This window comes from Chelonia mydas, chromosome 1 (genome assembly GCF_015237465.2).
Source record: "Chelonia mydas isolate rCheMyd1 chromosome 1, rCheMyd1.pri.v2, whole genome shotgun sequence".
In the NCBI taxonomy this organism is placed as follows: domain Eukaryota; kingdom Metazoa; phylum Chordata; order Testudines; family Cheloniidae; genus Chelonia; species Chelonia mydas.
The window spans coordinates 272440765-272464219 of NC_057849.1; the positions used below are offsets into that span (position 1 = coordinate 272440765).

A 23455-nucleotide genomic window follows, 5' to 3' on the forward strand; every position below is an offset into this window, starting at 1 on the left:
TGAGCAAAGGATCAGACTCACCATTCCATTACACCAGTTTTACAATGGTATAACTCCACTGAACGCAATACAATGGGTGTAGCAGAATAATGGATCAGGCCCAAAGCAGCAGCACAGTGCTCACAGAGTTAGAGCTACAACATTTATTTACAATAAGGAGAATCATACGCTTAACACCCCACACAATGTGCTTAAAGATTTACCTCACAGCCTTGATATGACAAATGTGTTTTCCTCACCAGACTTCCTCCTTTGTCAACTATTCATTAATAAGAAATTCCTTTTGTACGTAGCACTGACATATACCAAAATATAGCCGATGTATTTGTTTAATAGGTTTATTCTTTTTGCAGATTTTATAATCGTATTTCATCAACTGGTACAATAAAACATAAAAAACGAAAAACAAGGATGGTTGAGATTGGTAAATCTATTCAGGTTTATCCTTAAGTTTTATGGTTAAATAATATAGAGTATTTGTTTAAGCAGGCTTCAATGTATATCCTGACCTCTAGCATTTCCAAACACAGCAGCTTATTGTTGTGTCCTTTAAATATGGGAAATAAGAATGTTTTTAGTTTGCTATTTAAAAAAAAAAAAGAACGTGTACTATATATTACATGGCCCAGGAAATGTTCGCAGCGTGCTCCTTGGCTTTCATTCGTAGAACGGCAATACTGGAGGACCTCCTTTCAAATTCTGGCTTGGTTTCAAATGCGTGTCCGTTGGTAGCCCCAGAAAGTAAAGAGTCAGTGAAAAAGTTGTTGAGGGGTACATGGCTGAATTGGTTCTGGTGGTTTGAAAAGCCCGTGTAGCCAGAATCTGTCCGGGGTGAGTGAGAATAAGGTGTCATACAGGAGGAAGTGTCACGCGGTAGCATGCAGGAAGTGACCATTGAGCTGCTAGCTGCATTTCCTGCCCACAGATTGTTCTGAATCTGGAACATATAAAATAAGATTATTTAGATTTTTTTTCGTGTTTTTTTCTTCTTTCTTTGGTTTCCGTCACTAATTCTGATGTATAATATTAGCAACTATCCTACTAGTTCTATACAATTTCAGTGAAAAATACAGTGAAGATACACCATGGGCAATGTATTAGATCATATGCCAGGGAGCTAGGACTGCTGAACCCTTTCTCTGCTCTGCCACTTATTCACTTGGCACACTGAACTTAAATATAGCCACCTTCCCATGGAGATAAAGAACCCAATCTAATGCCCATTATAGTCAGTGGAAGCCTCCAAATGATTTCAGAAGAAAGGGGCTGTAGAAGTGAAAATATCATTGTCATAAAAAGCTTTGATAGTTGAAAATTTGCACTTTGTTTTATTATTATTACTTATTTGTATTACTGTAGATGGGACCCCATGCTGCTAGTCACAGAACACAAAGCTCAAAGAGCTTACAATTTAAGTATAAGAGAAGTAACAACAGATGGATACAGACAGATAGGGGAGTACAAGGAAACAATGAGGCAATATTGATCATCATGGTACGTAGTGGTCTCAGCACACCAGTCACCTAATGTTGCAATGTTTTGCATATGCATCATGGCAAAGGAGAGTTTTTAAGTAAGCATTTGAAGGTAAAAATACCAAACTTTGAACTGAACGGATAATTTTCTCAAGCTACTAATGCTTGACTATAAAATATGAAATTTCAGCATCTTGGATAGCTTCGTATAGTCAGTTACTTTAAAACAAATGAATCCAGAAGATACAGACATGAGTCATAACACATTCATGGCTCTTTTCTAAAGTGGTTTCAAAGATGGTTTTTAGTTAAAACCGCCTTTTTCATGATGTTTTAAAACAAAATTACACCCATGAACCTTTTTTCCAGTTCTCTGCCTTAACTGGCTATACAGCGTGGCATTTTTGTTGGAAAACCTTGCATGACAGACTAGGAGACAAACTTTGTGGTTACAGGCAATGTCTGCTACGGATCTGGAGTAACCGCGTGTGTAGAGTTTGCTGTATTATGCCTTTTGTGTTTGGCAGTCACCTAAAGCCTAATTTTTTAAACATCAAGTACCACTGGTTTCTCCTGTCTTCGGTGTCTATATTTATATAATTTATGAATCTATATTTTTCATATATTTGTTATTTGTTAGATGGTGGTTTACAAGGATTTTCAAGGCTCAGCACAACTTCTGCTTCCATCTCAGATTGTGTATATTTTTACTCCCCTATCTGTGCACTTTGCTCCAACCAAGACTCACATCCAACCCTCCTTCTTTGTCTTCTCCCATTCTCTGCTTGGCACCTCCCATCATGCGGCCACCTTATGCATGAATGGCCAACTTGATCTTACAATCCCCCTTTCTTCATACAAGTCTCTCCTTATACAGTTAGGGCTTGTCTACACAGAGCTTTAGTCCACAGCAGAGGGGTGTACATTTTAGTCCACCCTAGCATGTCATGCACTAACAGGCTCAATGTGGACCCTGCTGATACACACTAAAAGTTCCCTAGTGAGTGTTAATGTAGTCCTGTTTCAAACGTTACTGAAAAAACAATAAATCCATGATAAAGACAACTTTCCCCTCTCATTCACGATGGGGAAACTGCTCTGCCAAGAACTATATCATGCTCTTTTCATTTTCTGTGGTTTTCCCCACACCTGAAAAAATGTGTTTGTTACATTTTCATGCTGACTTTAGATTGCAAACAAATTGGGATAGGGCCTGTATCTTTTTATGTGCCTGTTAAGTGCTTTACACACTTATGGTGCTATTTTGGAGTGTCACAAATTGCTCCATAGGTCACAAAGTGAGTTTCCATTATAAACCCAATTTTGCCCCCATTTTTTCCTGTCAAATTTGCCATCAGTTGGAAAAGGGGCTAATGAATTATGACACCCCACACAAAGAAAAAGTGGCACTCCCAAGTTAAAAAATGTTTCTGATGCTTTTTTTTCTCTACTCCTTCATAGCAAACACACACACACAAACCACCAACCAGAAGGACAGAGATAAATTATGGTTTACTAAACTCGTCTAGTTGAGATCTAATGTGCAGATATAAAGATGAGGTAATTAAACTCATATTATAAAAGTTAATATTTTAAATAATATTGTTAGCATGGGTCTTCGGGAGCTGACAAACTCATTTTGGATCCTTGGCAGCTCCAGAGACAGTGCTAGGAGTAGAAAGAGGCAGCCATGGGGAAATGTTTCTTCCTGGGTGTCTTGCAGAACACTTGGCAAACAGGGGGCAAATAAATCACACCCATCCTGAGGCTCCTGCTCTCCCTAATCTCTCTCTCTCTCTCTCTCTCTCTCACACACACACACCCCTCCTAAAGATCTGCTCCTACATATCTCAGGTGGTCTGCTGGGAGAGATGGGGGGAGGGCAAGAGATGGAGAGAGCAAAGTGTTGGGGGCAGGAGGGAGGGGATAGCAGGGATAATTCCTCCTTCCTGTGGGTCTCCTGAGATTGACAGGAGGAAAGAGACCCAGTGACCCTTAGGAGGCTTGTCAGTCCCCATCCACTTCCTGCTTTTGGAGGATCCCGACCTCACAGAAACATCAGGCCCATAGGAGGCCCACCCCATCCCTACATGCGGCTTCTGATTCCCCAAAGGACCAGTTTGAGCCTGTTTTAACTTGTCATAGGCTGACAAGCCTAATTTTACTCCTCAGAGATCAGGGAAGCCAATTTCAGCTACCCACGGGCTAAGGAACCTGCTATGTCATGTGTGGGTCAGTGCCAAGGCTACTAAGGCTTATAGGAGGAGACTGCCCACTAGTTATTCCTAAGGTTCATAGAGAGGGTCATGAGTATCCTTCTTAAGGCTCAAGAGATAGGGGTTCCTGAGGATCCTAAGGCCTGCAAAATGCAGGCCCTGATGCGGATACAAAGCCTTGCAGGGTGTGGGGTTGAGGAGGAAGAGACCATCAACAAGACTCATGAGGCCTGTAGGGATGGAGGGTTGAATACTGCCTCCAATAACTCTAGAGGAGGGTGAAGGTTGGAAAGGGCCCCAATGAGCCTTAAGGTTTACAGGGTTTGTGAAGTCCCTTAGAGCCTTTTAAAACTCATAGAGACTGGAGGTACCAACAAACCTGCTAAGGCTTTTACAGATTTGGATGCCTAATAACCACCAAGGAGTCTCAGAGGATTTGAGCTTCCTGGATTTTCTTCATATAAATGTAAGGCTGGAAGGCACCTCAAGAGGTCATCTAGTGCTGCACTGAGTCATTAGGACCATTTAAACTTCAGCCATTCCTGACAGGTGTTTGTCCAACCTGTTCTTAAAAACCTTCAGTAACAGGGATTCCACAGCCTCCCTTTCAAGCCTATGTTATCCATTCAACAAACAGTTTTGTCTTTCTAGAGCTTGTGCTAACTTTGGCCTTCTTTATGATCATTCACATTCCACAGAAACAAATCTGCCTTACAAACTCCTGGTTAGACAATAACTTACTGACAGTAATTAATCATTCCCCATTCCTTCTGGGGGGCCCAATCCTCCAAGGTGCTCATGGTGTTCAGCTTCTCATATGCTCAGGCTCTATGACAACCAATGACCTAAGTGTCATTAGACACAGCACTCATGGGCCAGATCCTCTGCTAGTGTAAATTAGCATAGCTCCATTCAAAGCTTTGCCAGTTTATGCTAGCTGAGGATCTGTCTCACTGTGCCTACAATGGAGACAGAAAACTAATTATATACTAATGCTCTGTGTGGAATTTTATAGTCTACCTGCAAGTATGGTGGCTGTTCCAAACATAAGCCATTATACTTCTGAAAGCTCTTAGAAATAGTGCATGATCCCCAAAACTACAGTCTTATGAAGCTATTCTTGCAGTACTGTATTTCCAGTTTGAATGATATTCAAATGTAGAGGATTTCACAAGAAAGATGATTATGTGATATTTCCAGCCCATAAGTATCCAATCTGAATCTTGGAACCTTTTGAAATTTCCCCGTTACTCCCATAGTTGACATACATTAGACAAAATCCCATTTTATCTGTCTTGCCCAATGTTCTTTAACAAAAATCAGGGCAAATTCTGCAATTCCATGGGCTGCCGAGGTATGATTACTGTAATGATTTTCCCTGAAAACTAGTTTAAATGGGTAAAACAGACAAGTGGGACTTTGTCCAATGGTGTGTCTACTACTGTGATGATGGGTGGACTTCAGAAGCTTCAAAGGTTAAGTTTAGATGTTCCTATAAACCTGTGTGGTCTGGAAGTATCACAAGATCAGTACTTGTGAGATTTCTGCTACCTCTGTGTTTGTCATACTATAAATATAGTACCACAAGTTTTCATGATATTTTTATCCTAAACACACCCCTTTCAATTTGAGGTTGTACAGGTGTAAGTGAGGGAAGAAATCAGCCCATAATGCTGAAATAGATCTATGCGATGTCAAAAAAATGAACAAATGATTGATTCTTAAAGATTACAAAGTGGTCCCACAGATTCCTTCATTGGAGGAAGGAATCTTAACTAGTAGCCTGAATTTGAAAAGCCTAACAAGATCCTGGAAGATGTTTACAGCTTATCTCATGAGGCAGCTACACTTTTCAAGTGTATGTATCATGTTTGCTTTATCATCCTATTCCCCAGCTCTTTTTTCTGTTCCTTTATTATTGGACATGAAAATTATTCAGCCTTCATTTTAAGTGTGTGAATCATTTTTGATATCAGAGCTCCACTATTTAGCAAAAAGTTATTCCATAACTGTCTCAAAGTGAAATTCTAAGTGCAAAATATATCCCAGAATTAAATATAAACAGAGCAATACTTTACAATAAATAGAAATGATCAGTGCTTTTTCTATAGTGTACATAGCAGATGTAGACTGGAGGGAAAGGGAACATTGTGCACATGAATTTAAAGAAAATATTTTTCCTCTTATAATCTTGTGTGATCTGTGTACTATATAAAAGGCAATTCAGGGAGGCTGTGAATAAGGCTATACATACTGTACATCTCTGGTTTCTGTTAACATCACAGACAGCTTCAGATTTGCTCTTGTGGTTACCATGAAATCACCAGAACTCTTGAATATATTTACCTACCATGTTTTATATATATTTATACACTGTCAGCTAGAAAAAAAGAATCAGATTTCATGGCTGTGACATCAACATCACTAGGAAAGTCGAGTTGTCCTCGTGGTTATGATGTCACTTCCTTAGAACAGACTTTCTGCCTGACAGAATTGAAGTATGAAGTTAACTAAAGTAATCGGTATTCTGATTGTCTTTCCATGTAAAAATTCCATACTTCTTTGGGTTCAAGTCACAGATCTTGTGTAATAAACCTTGGATAAATCAACACCTTGTAGCTGAATCGCTCATCTTTAAAATCTACTACACTTTCCCTGTCTGGTCTATTCAGACTGTAAGGTCTATGGGGAAGAAGGTCTTTGTCTCTTACTAATGTGTTGGTTTTTTTCAGTGCCTAGCACAATGGATCACTGAGATGCTAATTAATAAACAACAATAATAATATAGTAATGAGCCGGATCCTAGCCACTGGGTCTGTTACTTTTGTGCTGCTGAATGATGCAGGATAGTGGGGGATTCCCCCGATGTACAGGGAATGCCCATTTGGCAAAAAGTCAGGGTTGTTAGCTCTATACCACCTACTCTCCCTGTCCTTCTTCCCGGTAGAGATGATATTCCTGGACTGCCACTGCACCCTGGCAATCCCAGGCTGGCAAAAAGTTCCTATTGAACTGGTTTAGCCAGGTTAATTTACAACAGCTCTTGCTGCTCTAAACTACACCACAGGTCAGTTCAGTCCCTGCTTAGGCCCAGGATCAAGGAGCAGAAAGGCAACTTCCCACCCTTTGGTCCTGTGTCTACCACAGCTTGGCCAGACTAAATTGGCACAGTGTTCAAAAGATCATCATGCTTTATTTCTTGTATAGTGTACATGGCAGATGTACTATAACCCACATAACTCTCTGAGCCAAAGAGTGAAAAGAAAGGCATGATTCACTGCTATGATATGGTCAAATCCATATTTCATACCCTTGGAGAGCACTATTAAAGGGGAAAATCCCACCTCACACCATTGAGTAATCTCTTGTAACTAAACTCTAGGTTCACTTTCACCCAAAAAGTTTAAGGGACTAAGGATTCAGCAAATAATGAGAGAGGAAATGTTGAGACACCAAGGACCAAGTATTTTGAAGTACTAATTGGGTAAGTGAGTATGGTGCTTTTGTGGGCTTGAAAAGAAAATTTTCATATGTTGTATGACCCTGTCTAGAACAGCACAGGAATGGGTTACCTAGGGAGGTTGTGGAATCTCCATCCTTAGAGGTTTTTAAGGCCCGGCTTGACAAAGCCTTGGCTCAGATGCTTTAGTTGGGGTTGGTCCTGCTTTGAGCAGGGGATTGGACTAGATGACCTCCTGAAGTCTCTTCCAACCCTAATATTCTGTGATTCTAATTGGCAGTGGTCAACAGAATTAGCACTAAATAAGTCACTGTTAGTTAGCTACTGCGGTTATCTGCCAGTTATATTTAGCCTATAGTTAAAGTCATATAACGTGGTGTATAATATCGACTACATGAGGGATTTAATTTGAGCCAATAACTCTGATTATTGTTAATGGGAGTTATTCATTAGAATGGAATTGGAATTATGATTCACAGGCTTAATAAACAGCATGTGCATATTTATATAATTGCTTACGCCCTTGAGTTGCTAAATAGAATATGTGACCTTAAGGTTTTCCATTGCTGACTAGGTAGTCATAGGATAAATAAGTACACATCACCTTGCTTAGTCTGTCTGAGTGTGTTTGCCAGCCCAACGTAGGGGATGAGCCCTTGTACTTCTTCCCATCTCTATTTTTAAGAGGTTGCCATCTACTCTCCCCACGTTCTCTCTTTTGCACCCCCACAGCTTCTTACTTCTTTCGAAGCCCCAGCTCTCCTTTTGGGATTCCCACTTGCAGTGGGTTGGAATTTCCCTGAAAATCAAGTGCAGCCAGTGCCTCAGACATGCCTCCATTTCCAACTCCAGCTGCATTTCAAAGGAGATTCTGTGGCTCTGGAGAAAAGGAACCCCAGAGTCTCTGTGACAAAAGGAAAGTCGGCTTAGAAAAAGCAACAAGAATCCAGCAGAGGTAACAGTGCAGCAACCACAAAGAACAAACAAATAGGGAAGTAGGAGTGTGGTAGTGAGAGAGATTGGTTGGGGGGAAGATATCCCTCTCACACTCTCTGTGTTTTTAAAGGATGTGATTGAATACAATTATTTATTTATTGGCCTTCTTGCGTTTATAGAGATAATACATATGGATTATATTTAAGGTATACAGTGTAAAACTACTAGGAAGATGCAACCTTGTCCCAGTCTTGGTCCATTTATAACCTAGTACCTGAGCACAAAGACCATTGAAGTTTAACGCAGACTGTGGCACTAGCCTCGCCAAAGGACATGGAGCACTGTCTCCCACCTCACACCACCCTCCAAAACTGGCTCAATGTAGTGGGGTGGAAAACACATGCTGTATTCTGGACATGGGGTAGCAGGGCTGTGCGCCCTCAGAGCCCTGAAGTTATTCTTCCTGCCTCTAGCACAATGTTTCCAATGACTGACTGCATCCTCTTCTCCCTATCACAGAGCTGTGCCTTAAAGGCACAATCTGTACCATCATTTCCAGTGTCAGACTGTTACTGAGGTCACTTTTTCAACACAAGGGACAGCACTTTTAGCCTCTCAGACTCTAGCCTATGGTATATTTTTATTACACTCTTTACAAATGATCTGAGCCCTAATGTGCTGCATAAGTTAATCCGCTAATGAGGCCAAAAGCTGCAACTAGAGCAGATCATAAAACAACATATGCATTGGTTTTTCCATCAAAAATCAAATTTTCAACACAAAAACAAAATTTTCAAAAATTCAAAATTTGGAAAATTTCAACTTGTCCTACAACTGACTTTAAAAAACCTGATGATTTGCAGGGTGTTGGGGGAGGTAATTATAACATCTACTTTTTGGAAAAATTCAACAAACTCTACTTTTTACTATTTTACCTTAATTTTTCCATGACTATTTTGTCATACAACATGCTTGACAACAAGCCTGAAAAACAGCTGAATGGCAAGGAGTTGTGTCCCAAATGCTACTTTAAGTGCCCACACCTGTATGCTGGTTGCTCCCATTACAGTCAATGGGAGATCTGTGTGTGCAGACAAAGAGAAGAATTTGAATGGCATTGGGGCTTCCAGATATTTTTTCAACCTGCAGAGCAATCATTTTGCACCACAACTTGTGTCAACAGTCAACATACTGCAAAATAGATTAGACTGAATTAGACAGAACAAATAATTATGGTTTATAAAAATATCAAAAGTACATTGTCTATTACTATGTTAAAGATTAAGAAGAGTAACTTACTAGCATGGTTGGGCTGAAAAGATTCTTTATTCACTTAGGAAGAAATACTTTACATAGTTCACACAAGGCTCCGAATGCATCAAAAACATCATACTGTTACTGTGAGGGTGGGGTAAGGTAGGCAGTTGAAAAGCAAATCAGGGGGTCTCCACACCCTCTGTTTTGCTCCAGCAGCATGCTATTAAGTATCTTTCTTTGCTGGAATTCAGGTGGGATGTGTGTGTGTTTGAAATAGAACCCATAGATGAGTTCAGATCAGAGATATGCAGGCTGCAAATCATATAATGCAGAGCAAAGAACCACATCACCTGCTGATCCTCATGCCACACAGCAATCAGTGCAACAGAGTGTCCCTATATTCCTTCCTCCCCAGTCCCCATGTACTTTTCACAGGCAAAATCAAAGGTTGGTAAATGCCCATCAATGTAAGTAAGGAATTCACAACTTTATCACCCAATCTAATTATCTGTGTTCTCCCCCACTCCCAAGACAACCGGCTTATCTGCATGCATGGCAGAGCATGCCTTGATCTTTACAGATGTCAGTGTCAGAATAACAGTGCTTGAGAGGGTTCATTTAGGGAAAATGAAAGGGCTGATCGGTTTACTTTGTATCATTATTTATTGTTCCAGTTGTGGTACCACTAGGGTTGCTGTAATAATGGTACTCACTCTACTGAATGGCACTGTGATTGCAGCCTCTACTCAATTACATTAATGTCATTTAGATCTTGTCTACACTTAATACTACAGTGGCACACTGCATTATTGCTCCAGCTGCGCCACTATAGCGCTTCAGTGTAGACATTACCTACGCCAATGGGAGGGGTTTTCCCATGGTCTTAGGTCATCCATCTCCCTGAGAGGCATTAGTTAGGTTAACAGAAGAATTTTTCTGTCAACCTAGTGCAGTTTACAGGGGAACTTAGGTTAGCTTAGCTACGCCAATCAGGGGTGTGGTACTTATGCCGACTTAATTTTCTAGTGTAGACCAGGCCTTATCAACAGTATCAAGGGCAGGCAAGCAGATCACAAATTTAAATCCTGACCAATCTCTAACATAACAGCAGCGTATATCTCTCTTGCATATTATGTCTGTCTAGCCGCTAATATAACTCCGTCACCATAGTGCCGGAATGTCTCCCAACCATTTAAAAATAGAAATAACAATAGCAATTTCTCTCTTTCCTCCTTATCTGCGGAAGAAATAGCTTGAGTAGTTTATACGGAATGTTGTATGTGTTGTGTGTGTGTGAAGCACTTATGAAGGGAAAGAAGCCAATGAAAAGGTTTGAATGCAATGATTGAAGCACTTAGGAAGGGAAAGAAGCCAAATGGAAAGGTTTGAATGCAACGATTGAAGCACTTATGAAGGGAAAGAAGCCAAATGAAAAGGTTTGAATGTAATGATTCCAGTGGCTATTATGTCTTCTGGTAGAAAGGTTTCATAGGCCAAGTCTACACTACAGCCCCCACAGTAGCACAGTTATGCTTCCCTAGCCTATAGTGTGGATGCTTCCTCCATCAACGGAAGGATTTTTTCCATTGCTGTAGGTAATCCTCCTCTTCGAGAGGCAGTAGCTAGTTCAACAGAAGGAGTCTTCTGGCAACCTAGCCACATCTACATGAGGGATTACATCAACCTAACTACAATGCTCAAGACGCAAAATTTTTCACAGCCCAGAGCAACGTAGTTAAATCAACCTAAGTTTTAGGTGTAGACCAGGCCATAGCCTCAGGCCTTGTCTACATGAGCACATTGCACCAGTTTAACTAAAGGAGCAATTTTAAATTGACTTAGGTCATGTCTATTCACACAGCATTGCAGCGCCACAGAGGCACAGCTGTACCAGTACATCTGGTGAAGATTGTCTATGCCAACAGGACACAGAAGAGAGCTGTCCTGTCAGCATAAAAAACCACAAGCAGCATAAGACAGGACAAGCTCTCCCACCAACATAGCGCTGTGCACACACTTATGCTGGTATAATTTATGTCAGTTGGGGGATGGCGTATTCACACCCCCAAGTGATAGCAGTTTGCCAACATAGGCTGTAGCGTAGACACAGACTTAGTTAAACCAGTGCAGAAACTGTGGGGACTCTCATATTTCAGTTTAAACCAGTCTTATTTCAGTCAGTTTAAGTTGATTAGGGGACTGTTAAAGATAAACTGAAAACTACCACTTTTAAACCTAAACAAGAGAGCCCATCTGAGTTTAAAAAATCAGTTTAAAATCAGACCTGTACAGCTTTCTCTTGTAGGCAGGCCTTCTTCCGTATACATATATATGTGGGTGTGCTTATGAGTGGATGTGTATATGTAGGTATGCAAAGAATACATATAGCAGTAAGGTAGCAATACTGACTTAATGTTCTGCTATCAGGATTTCTAATATAAACCTCTATTTTTAGGAGTTTATAACTCAACCCAGTGATAAAAATTTCCTCCAGGCTGAAACTTGGCAGACATGACCTAAGCCTGGGAAAGAATTTTTCACAAGATTCATGAAAAAAACAATAATCAGGTCAGTCATTTTGGACCAGTAAGAAAGTATACAACAGACATTTTCACTGGCTTCGGGTTTTTCTTTTGGCATTCTCCTACAACTCAAAAGAGCTTCACTTAAATACTAGCAATAACTGCCAAACAATTATCACATAATGTGGAATAACATTATCTATATTTAACAATATTTTAAATAACCAAACTATGGTTATTTTTAAAATATACACGTTTTGCACACACATTTTAAGATGCTTACTGAGCATCCCAGAGAGGTGTATGCATAGTTCTGGGGTCTGGTATTAATGGAAGTCTGCTGGTCAGGAAAGATTGCAAATGAGATTGTGCTGAAAGAAACTGTGCTTTAGGGAGCTGACATGGTGTAGAGGATAGGGCACGGGACTGAGGTTCTGAAGATATGGATGCTAATCCCAGCCTTGCCACTCACCTCCTGTGTGATCTTGGGCAAATCGCTTCACATCTCTGTGCTTCAGTTTCCCCTCCTCACTCATTGTCCCTCTTGTCTACTTAGACTGTAAACTCTTAGGGGCAAGAACTATCTCATACGTGTATATACAACGCCTCACATTCTAATATACTGGGGCCCTGATGTCAGGTGGGGGCTCTATATGCTACTGTACTACGAAATAATGCTCATGCTCTGGAAGACCCATTTCCTAACATAAATGCGTGCAGGTCTGTCTAAGTCAGTGTAAACTGATGAGCTGACAAAGATTCAGCAGTCCTGGTAGCACAAGAACATGTTGACATTGAGGGAAGGGGGCAGGTGTGGCTCAGGATGTCCAGAAAAGCTTTTTTTTTTTTTTTTTAATATTGTGAAGTGGAAATTAGGAGAGAGACATGAAGAAGAGTGAGTACAAATAGAGGTGTCCCAAGCCCAAAAGAAAGGGGGCAAAGAGCAAACAGAGGAATGGGACAGGGGATAAACAGCAAGGAGGACTGGAACAGTATGAGAGGGAAAGAGAAGAGAAATAAATGGAGGGAGTCTATAACAGGTGAGAAGGGTTTCATCATCTTTTCCCCCTCCTCTGCTTCCCCCCAGTCTGACCCTGAAATTACTTAATCATAAACTGTGTGCCTGTGAGTAGTCTCACTGACTTCAGTGGGACTGCTCATGCGAGTATACACTAATGCACACGCTTAAATGGCCGCAGATTCAGGGCCAAACTGCCTAGTGATCATGTAACGAAAGGTCTCCTGTTAACAAAACAGAGTGACAACTGCAATTCTGAATTTCCTGACTTCATTGTTAATGTTGTTTGATGTTCTTTTTTAATGAATATATAGTATACAATGTGTAGGGGTGTTTGTATGTTTATAGTATATGTAGGGATGTTTGTATGCATATATATAAGAAGTGAAATCTTGGCCCTATTAAATACAGTGGCCCAACACCCATTGATATCTAAGTGTGACTAGGATTTCATCCACGGGTGCATGTGCATACACCCTATGTATCATATACATGCAGGAAAAAAAAAGAAAATGCACAAACCAAAGTTATTGCCCACCATTTAAGAACAAATCAGCCTCCATAACTTACGGAAAATCAGCCATAATAGAAATGCAACATCTTATAAAAAGCCTTTTCTCATGTAAAAAAGAAAAGTTGTAAATGTATTGTGAAAGCTAATTATTCGGTATAAACAGTTGAGGTGTTGGTCATAATGGCAGCTCTGTTAGTTACAACGTTTTTTTGGCATTTATAAACAGCATAAAAAACAAAGTATGGTCCGGGGAAATGAAAATATACAGTAACTGGTTGGGGGGGGAAGGGGGACGACAAAGTAAAAGAAAACAGATGTCTTGGCTGAGACTGATGGTTTCATGGCAATCTTGCTCAAGAAGGGTTAAGGCTCACCAAACAACGTCCAAAAGATATTGTCTTATTATGCTATATACAGTGTTATATTTATTTGACTAGTTAACAAAGGTAAAGAAACTGAAAAGTGAAAGAGTGCAGGAATCACAGTGCAAATGTAGTGCTCTTGCTGGCTATTTTGTTTCTAGGTCTTTGCATGTATGAAGTCATACAGAAATGATATTTAAAATGAAGAATGTTAAAAGAAAATCAAATCAGTAGAGTCAGAAATAAAATCAACATGGATTCGAATGTCTTAGTGAAGGGTAATGATGATTGAGTATTTTAATTATGCTACAATTGTACTATCTTTTGAGCACCCTTACATGTAAGCATTGGCATGAGTGGGGAACAAAGGTATTGTTTACTGTACCTGTGGGTAGCTGTCAGTCCGTGGTAGAACAGATATATCATAGGTGGCAGCAAAATGGCTTTTAGCTTGCTGGATCTGGCCATAGCGTTCTCTTTTTCTCCATTTGGCTCTTCGATTTTGGAACCAAACCTACACCATGAAAGCAGATAACAATCACAAGAAGCTATTGAAAAGCCTTTCCTGAAACTGGAAGGCAACTTCCAAAATTGCCATGTTTCTCTGAAAGGAGACTTCTCTCATTGAAAAGAGGAAGCTCACTGCCCCCTTTCACCCCAGACCCTTTCGATATAAGGTCTATTGAAGTGAATTCTGGCTCTTTGAGGTGTGTTTACAAGAAATCTATTTTTTCCCTACTGACTGAAGGAAAGAGACAGAGAATGATCAGCACATAAGGTAACATGATGTTCTATATCCCAATTCTTTTGGGCAGCCCACTCAGGTAACAGGAAGTCACACCTAAAAAGTCCCTTCTCTTATTATTAATTTCATACAGTCAATAGATTGTTATGATTGGCTAAACTCTTTATGTTAAGAATTGGTATATAAACTTTGCTGGAGCAATAAGAAAATGGTGGGGGAAGCTGTCTAACAGCATCCGTGAGCTCTACTGTATAATGGAGAGGATCTTGAAGGAAGGGACACAACCAGTTATGGCTGGGAAACAATAAACAGTTATGGGACAAAGGTTGTTCTTTATGATAGGATCCAGTGGATGGTCTTGGCAGCATGCATGAAACAGCTCAGTGAAAAGAAATATTATTTGTACTGGGAGATGGGTCCTGTTTGGAACACTGGAGGTCTGGGAAGGAAAGGAATTTCATTTCTAGGTTCACTTAGGGTCTGATCTAATGCCCACTGAAGTCAATAGAAAGATTAACTTAAATGGCCCTTGGATTGGGCCCTTAGTTATTAAGGCATTAATGTATCTAACTCTCTGAGTATTTCTATTGTACTCCGCACAGTATTGTCTAAGAGACTAATATGAGTCCACCATGTTGTAACTTGTTACTGGCATCTAAAGATGGGGCTCCACCTTGTGATGTATAGTTAAAGCTTCACTCTATTATGGAAGTTTAGTTTGAAATGCCTAGAAGAATTGATATGCCTCCTTTGTAGCCTGCTACAAGTTGAACCAAAACTACTATACTGAGGGTTCTGTTGTGCAATCCAGACTCATAATGGTGAACACTTGCTCATGAAAGTCATCCCACAGAATGAAAGGGACTGTTCATGTGAAAGTGTTCATCAACAGAAGTAAGGGTTGCCCAGTCAAGCCCTTATTGTTCTGCTATGGGTAAATTCATTTTGATACTTGTTAATAAAGTTACCATGTTAGTAAAACTAATATTACTCATTGTATTGAGGATCCCCAGTCACAGACAATGACCTCATTGTGCTACGCACTGTACAAACAGAGAACAAAAAGATGGTACCTGCCCATATACTGAGGGATGCTTCATTTTACTGGATTATTTTAAATATTTAAAATAAAGTTATATGGTATTAGACTCTAGAATAGGGCATGTAGCTCTCTTTAGGCTGTGCAGAAAGTCTCATGATGAGGAAATAATGTAAAGACTCATCTGTCATTAAAATGTAACATCAAAATGAGAGTTACTTGAAAAAGTTTCTTGTTGGTTTTAGTGTTTTTTACTCTTAGGGATTTTTGCCCTGGTTCTCCAGGACTCTAACACTCCCTTGATATTGTCCAAGCAGCAGGGGCATATTATCGGTCAGTTTAATTTCTAACTACATACTGCAAATTTAATATGGCAGTTTTGAAAAATGTACCCAGAAATCAAAACAAGGCACAGAATATCTGTTGAGCATATTCTCTATGAACCTTGTTGGTAAATTTGTATTATCTATCATGCCTGGGGCTCAGCAAAATATATATATATAGTATTTTTTTCCTGCTGTCTCCACAGGAGGCACCAGGAACATGCAAAGGGAATTTAGTAATGAGGCTCTTTCATTGAAAAAAGACCTTGACAATCTCCTTAAAATGGGTGCCAATTACTGCACTGACATGCAGCAGGAAAGAGAACAACTTAGATAAATTAGGTTCAGGTTGGCTCTCTCTGCATGTACGCAGGACACAAATTAAACTGGATCTTGATGAAATGGCGGTGAAGGGAAATGTGGGTAGCGTATCCAGCTGATCATTCCGCTAAAGTAAATAAAACAATTTGTTTGAATTTATAGTAACTAAATAGAAAAAAAAGCACACTTTTTTTTCTTTGACAATCCCCCAAAATGTTTCTGTTTACATCACTTTACTAGAAACTGACTCTTGGCAAAGATAAAGTAACCATTTGCCTACACAAAGTAATGCAAAACTGCTGCTTGTTATCCTTACATTGCCAGATGCTTGCCCCTAATGATGCAAGGCCTTTTAAATTGCTTAATCCCATGATGGAATACTGTTGCTACTCAGGATCAACATGATCACATTTTCTTTTCATATTCCTTTCTTATTTAGCTTCTCAGAAATGCAGATATTGGTCATTTTCTAAGTGAGGGGAAATTATTTGTAAACAAAATAGAAAACAAATATTGTCAGAGAGCTTATTATTCAGATATACTGTGCTTTGTGCTTTTAATTCTTCAGTTGTCCTACTTTTAATTCAAGATGCTTATGTAACTCTGAAAACAATATGTGAAAAAAATATGTGAAAAAAAACTGTGAAAAAAACAATTTCCCAACCTGAAACTATCAATTTGGACCCTATTATTCCATCCGAATTCACACTAAGGAGAACTTTATTCTGTGAAGAGACTCAGTGGCCCCACAATTATGTAACTGAAATAATATAAAGCCACAGTGGTCTTAATGGCATATATGTGTTTGTTTGAAATCTAAGCAGAGATCTGTTGCAGAGATCTGTGACCAGAAGTCACACGCAAAAAGCTCTCTAAATTTAAAAAGAAGACTGAGTCTCCAGGGTTTATTAAAGAGTTAAAAGTCACTGGGCTAAATTCTCTTCACTTCAGTGACATTGCGTGGGTGCAAATGGAGCGAATATCTGGACCCCGTTTTCAGATGACGACAATGCTTATGCCACTCAGTAATTACAGACAGGCAAAGGCCATTTATTTTATAAAAGTTAAGTAATTTAAATAGTTTATAAAAGTGATCTTTGTTTAATTTTCAGTCATGTGCATGTGAATTGGCTTTTATTTCTTTATAAATGACAGGTTGTGAAGTTGTTAACACGTCAAGTGGTTAAACTCAAAAAAGTTACTCCTGTTCTGGGAGATTCAACAGGCCTGATATTCCCTAAATTGTAAAAAAACAACAACCAGGGAATATCAATGAAACCAGTAAGAGCTCTAAAAACAGAATGAACTTTTAAAATGCAACCACTGTATATATTTGACTGTTAAACCCATCCTTTGAAAGTAAGATTCAAAAGATCTCAGATGTTTTGACAGCCTTTCTGCATATTTAACACCTTTTTTCATCATTGTACATGTACACATACAGATATTATACAGATGTATTAAATCAGTTATGTGTGTGACTAAGATATATACATGTAATGCTAGCTAATTAACTGTTCAACAGTAAATGTACCCAAGAAATTAAAATAATCTTGAAAATAGATCATACAATAAGTGAAAGAAACTAGGTCTCAATCCTGAAAGGTATTGAGCAGCCTCAACTCCCAGTGATATTAATGGACCAAGCCCTTACTGTCTATATATATTGTTTCAGTGTTTACTCTTTGAAAAAAAAATATAAGGAATTTGATTACTTTAAATCTGTAATTTGAGTTCAATAATAGAGTTAGAGCCCACTACAGTCCAATTTGGTATGATGATACTGCCAAATTATTATACCTTTTGTATACACTGTTGGGAACTTTTACATATTAATACCAGATTCATGTGCTACCTGAAATTTTGACAGAGAAGCAAGGTTATCAGAGATCAAAACTCCATATTTCTTTCTATTTTTCCTCCTATATGCAAGTTTCCCAGACAGTGAAACTTAAATATTAACAAGTTATTTTCCCTATGTACTGACCTGGCTCCTCTTTATAGAAAAACATGACAAAACATATTCTGTTTGATACACAAAATTACGGACTTTTGTACAAGCCCTAATGTGCTGTTGATCAGTTTTCAGAATGTTTAAATCATCCTGTGTAATGTCTAAATTAGGTACCTACCTGGACTCTGGCCTCAGTGAGCTCTGTTCTCAGAGCTAGCTGTTCTCTTACATATACATCAGGATAATGTGTTTTCTGGAACACTTTCTCCAGTTCCTCCAGCTGTAAACTGGTAAAGGTAGTTCTGTGTCTCCTCTTCTTACTGCTGGAGACATTGCTGTCACACTTATCTCCCAGTTCATCCAGTTCTCCCTTCTCCTGCATCCCTTTCACTGGAGACATCCTAAGACTGTTGCAATTGTCCATGGGCCTATTCAGCTCTGTGTGAAGAGGCTGTCCTTCTACTTTAGTAATCCCATAGTTCACTGTACACAGGGGGGAAATAAGCAGTTAAAAGGTCTTTTAGATCTGAGGATTTTTAGAAAACTTTCATACGGAAGTTGATTATATGCAATGATGTGTTGGAATGTGATACAATTGGCAAGAAATCCTGTAATTTTTAAAAACAAATGTGATGCCATTATTGATACCTATAGAATTTTCGCAAAGATATGTTATGTAAAAATATTCTTTGAACTCTTTTGGTGTGAAGATAAAAAATTCTGCATAAGTAAATTACCTATTTCTTATATGTTGCAAATAAAATACATAATAGGCAGTATATGAAATCTGATTAAAATAGAGTTGCATAGCCACAGAATTCTAGTGTGAACTAGATTTTTACTTAAAATAAATGGCACAAAAGCTGCTGAAAAATGTGATTTTAAACTAAGATGGCAGTTAAACTAACCCCAACATATTTCTATTAAAAAAAAATCAAAATAATTATATAGAATAAATTAAATATTTGTAAATTAACTAATCAAGAACCACCCAATTGAGTAAAACTAAAATATGACATTGTGCACAAACCCAACAGATTTTTAAATACTCTTGGATTTGTGAAGTGGAATTGTTTCCAGTTAAGGTTGTTATGATTACAAAATATAGAGGGGTTCTGCAAAATGTTAATAAGTTAAAAGAAATTATTTCATATATTTGTATTAGTATTTCAGGAACTATTTATCTTTAGGTAAACACTAAATGACAGCAATAAATATTAAAATAATTTTCTTTAGTTTCTGCATAAGAAATAAAAAACATTTGATATTTTTGCTAAACATGTCACATTGCATGGATAACTCATGCAACATGTTATGAGAGTTGAAAGATCGTTTTTTTTGCTCTAACAGACAGGAGGGAAAATTGAAACATCTATTGCAGTAAAACTTTATAAAGGATGGCATCAGGCATATGATTTGGAGCTTGTTTTGAGGTTCTCTGCCATGCTCCATAATTTCATTCAGAACCATTGATGCCTCTCTGTTCATTCAGGGTGATTTTAACCAAACATAATTTTTTAGATACCCGACTCCAATACACAGATTAATAATGCCATAAAACACTAAACATAAATTAAGCAAGCTAATTAAAAACAATCACACTCAGTAAATCAATATGCTGTAGCTTTCCTAAGCCGCACTTGTTCTTGATACTTTTAAGAGCAAAAGATTGCCATTGGTCCCTTTAAGATTTCTCACATAAAAAGAATTGTCTCAAAAATCTTTCAATACCTATACGAAGTACAGCAAACTTGATATATTATTAATCCTAGTATTGTACTTAGCTGATTTGTAGCCATACCTAGGAATTTTCTACTAGACCAAGCTTTTTTCTTTTAGTATTATTTTTATAAATGCTGAACTACATAGAGAGAAAATATTGAATTAAAATGTCAAAATTGTAAACTGTTCATTAAAAAATAAAAATAAAGTGTACCATGTTTTCTTTTGCCTAGATTACAGAAATTAATTTATTTAGTCAGAATGATCAAAAATATGTGTTATAATTTATGATCTGCAATATAAACATTACAGTTATAAGTGAGTTGCCCTAAAGTAGTATTAGCCCAAATAATTATTTGAAAGAAATGTGAAAAATGTTATTCAGTTTCAGCTTTTGAAATAAAGTACAAATGGTATATATTTTAAATGACCAGTCTGAAATAAAACATTGAAAATGTTCACAATAAAAATATTACATAGAACATAATAATTAACTGTAACCCAAATACATTTTATGTAACGTTTGGGAAGTGAAATAATTATTTCCACAGCCTGAATAAAATATTATAAAAGTACATATACTTTAATCATTTTGGTATTTAACATTTGCAGTAAGGTGTTTGGCAGATTTGAAACCTCGTTAAAATAAATGGGTTTGTTATAAATATCTCACATGTATTGGTTTGTTGTTTTAAAAGAACCCGCGCTTGCAGGTTATGTGCTATGTACAAACGAGACACAAAAATCCTCTTGGAATTGCAAAAGTGCTTTAACTGTCTTGAAATGAAATGATGGGCTTTGTATTCGGTCGGTTACAAGATAGAAAAGATAGATGGTTTGTTTTGATAACACTTTGACTTTGCAGGGCTTTTGTATTCGGAGCTGAATACTTTTCAAACAGTACCACTAAGAAACGTCCCTGTAGTAGCTTGAAATCTGTAGTGGGTCTTTTTTGGATATTAAAAGTCAGTGTAACAGACTGTATAGCAAGCCAGATCTGAGTCACTTGAGCATTTGTTGCTAGGTTAAGAATGCTTCTAGACTCTGCACCAGATGTTATTGCAAGTTTAGCTATTTCGTCTCTTTTGTACATTAGATAGTCTAATCTAAAAGGCAGAATGACCAGACATGCTTTAAGCTAAAAGGTGGACTGACCGTTCAAACCTACGCAGCGCCTGCCTATATAGCACGCAGCTATATATGATCATTACATTCTATCTTGAACTATATATAAAAGAGAATTAATCTGTGTGCACTGTACACATTACATATCAATCAACATACAGATATTTTTTATGATAAAATCTGCGAATTTAGCTGCATCCTGTAACGAAGAGAACTGTTTAAAAATGTTCAACTTCTAGGTTTGGCTGCACTGGGTTTTGGCTAGAAATCCGTCAGGGGGTTCTATGGAACTGTCTGAATGGGGGAAGGAAGGGGAAAGTCGGCGCTGTTTACTGCAATTCGGATTGGGATTCTAGTTGAATGTTTTGAGTTTAGGCTGTGTCTTCCGGAAACATTTAAACTATGGGGCGGTAGAACCCAAAGAGAAAGCTGAGCATGTGTGCTGCCGGAAAGGGAGCCTGAAGCCAAACGAAGGGGGCTCTCTACTATCTTTACTTAAAAGATCACTTTAAAAGCGGGCGACCGACCCTCCACCGGAACGTGCTCCGGATCCACCGCACTTTAGTGGCTAAGTGCACCAGTTAAAGCTTCCTCTATTGTCCTCGGATACAAGGAGTGAACCTGGGAGGGGAGACGCGCCGATCCCCCTGCTCTGCGGGCTAAGAATAGTGCCAAATAATCCTACGGGGAGACTCACCATTATTGTCCTGGCAGGGCGAGGTCCTCTCGAGCCTCACATGATGCTCAGCCCTTTGCAGAGGGTTGAAGGCCTGCACGCATTTGCTGGCTGAAGTTTTGCTGTAAAAGGACTCATTGTCCAAAGTTTCCATAACGTGCTCCAAAGTGCCTCCTGCTCCCATGTAAAAGTCACTGTTCTTACTCGGCTGGCTCTTCAGGGCAAACTTCTCGCTCAGAAAATCCATAATCATCTAAAGCTGCTTGGAAGCCTCTTCCCTAGACAGAGGCTGGCCTGTGAGCTGGGGTGGGGGGAGGGAGGGGAGGGAGGGAGACCTCCGGAGCTCAGGGAGCTGCTTTGCCTCCGAGCCTTTGATTTGTCTTGTCTTGAAAGGGGGGACCCGAAATTGCTCTTATATCTTGAAGCTCAGCAGGGCTCCTTGCGCAACCTCCCATTGCTAATGAATATGAAAATAGGCAACCAGTGTAACTCCACCCCAGATCCCTCTCGACCTAATCCCAACACTGGAGGGAGATCCAGGCCCACTTTAGCCAGACAGATCCCGTTCCGGCAGACAGACACACAGACGCGCTGGAGGGTGGGGGCAAACAGATGGAAAGACACATTTCCCCCCACCTCGATGGATTCACATTTCTCCGGGGGATTCTGGAAAGTGCGTTAATTCCCCCTTCCTCTTCTCCTCCCCGAAAAGTTTAGAGCAATACATTTTCGGAGGTAAATTCCATTCTAACGGGCTTGTATTTAATCTGTTGGAACGACACAGAGATAGGGCTATCTGTGATCTGGAGCTGTGAAATTAACAACTGGGGTTTCTTCCGCTTCTTATTCACATGGATGGGGAGTTTGGTCTCAAAGTAAGAAAACAAAACGCGCTGGGGCTTGTTTGGGTTGTGCGAATGGGAGAATCGAAGGAATGAAAGAAACTTACATCCGAAATTAGCCCAAGAGAAAACTAGTTCCTCCATCTCTTAGATGTTACTTACCGTGCAGACTCGAAATCTGGTTTTGTGTATGCGTATAAAGAGACTAAATGTTTCCCTTATCTTAAGCATTCTAGACCTTAAAACATTTAACGACTTTAAGGGGGGGGATCACATTTTGAAAACGTCTAGTCACCCCTTTAGTGCTTCTTGGGGAAATGATCGCCGAGTCACGGCAACAAAAATAGTATTGAGAGAAAGGTTTCAGAGTAGCAGCCGTGTTAGTCTGTATTCGCAAAAAGAAAAGGAGTACGTGTGGCACCTTAAAGACTAACCAATTTATTTGAGCATAAGCATCCGATGAAGTGAGCTGTGGCTCACGAAAGCTTATGCTCAAATAAATTGGTTAGTCTCTAAGGTGCCACACGTACTCCTTTTCTTATTGAGAGAAAAAAAAATTACACCGTTGTTAAAAAAGAGGTATACCCTAGACAAAGCACATAAATCGTGAAGCTTTTAACTTTATTGTCCCCCCCCCTCTACTCCCCCCGTTGCATAACGTGGAGGATTCAGAACAGAAAAAGAGACAAATTTACATTTTGAAGACAAAAATATTTAGAAATGACCCTAATCACGAGAGAGCGGGAAATTGCCTTTTTCTGCTCTTTCGGTCGACTTATGATCTAATTATTTAACCACCAGAGAAGCTTAGATCCCACCTTGCAACACTCCTCCTCTCAAAGAAATCAATATTTCAGTGATATGGTTCTCTTCTGTCCCTCCAGATTGGGTTGTCTTCAAAATCCTGGTCAGTTTTTCACATTGATATGCCATGTTATCAGTTTTAAG

General features: G+C 39.0%; 1 protein-coding gene across 1 annotated transcript; it reads right to left on the reverse strand.

The window, feature by feature from the left end:
• Positions 1-257: 257 nt before the first annotated feature.
• On the reverse strand, positions 258-22087 carry ALX1 (ALX homeobox 1). The gene is made up of 4 exons (XM_007069604.4): positions 21687-22087; positions 18321-18625; positions 14146-14274; positions 258-937 (listed from the first exon to the last, which is right to left on the reverse strand). Exons 1-4 carry the CDS (start codon positions 21916-21918, stop codon positions 617-619), a joined length of 987 nt encoding a protein of 328 aa, XP_007069666.1. The 5' UTR covers positions 21919-22087; the 3' UTR covers positions 258-616.
• Between the last annotated feature and the right edge of the window lie 1368 nt (positions 22088-23455).

Bases quoted from the DNA above. Each gene is read 5' to 3' on its own strand.
- ALX1 (XM_007069604.4), bottom strand. From the start codon at position 21,918: ATGATTATGGATTTTCTGAGCGAGAAGTTTGCCCTGAAGAGCCAGCCG. The intron at 18,626-21,686 runs GTGAGTCTCCCC...CCCTGTGTACAG, and splicing joins GCCCTGCCAGGACAATAATG to TGAACTATGGGATTACTAAA. The intron at 14,275-18,320 runs GTAGGTACCTAA...TTCATGGTGTAG, and splicing joins TCACTGAGGCCAGAGTCCAG to GTTTGGTTCCAAAATCGAAG.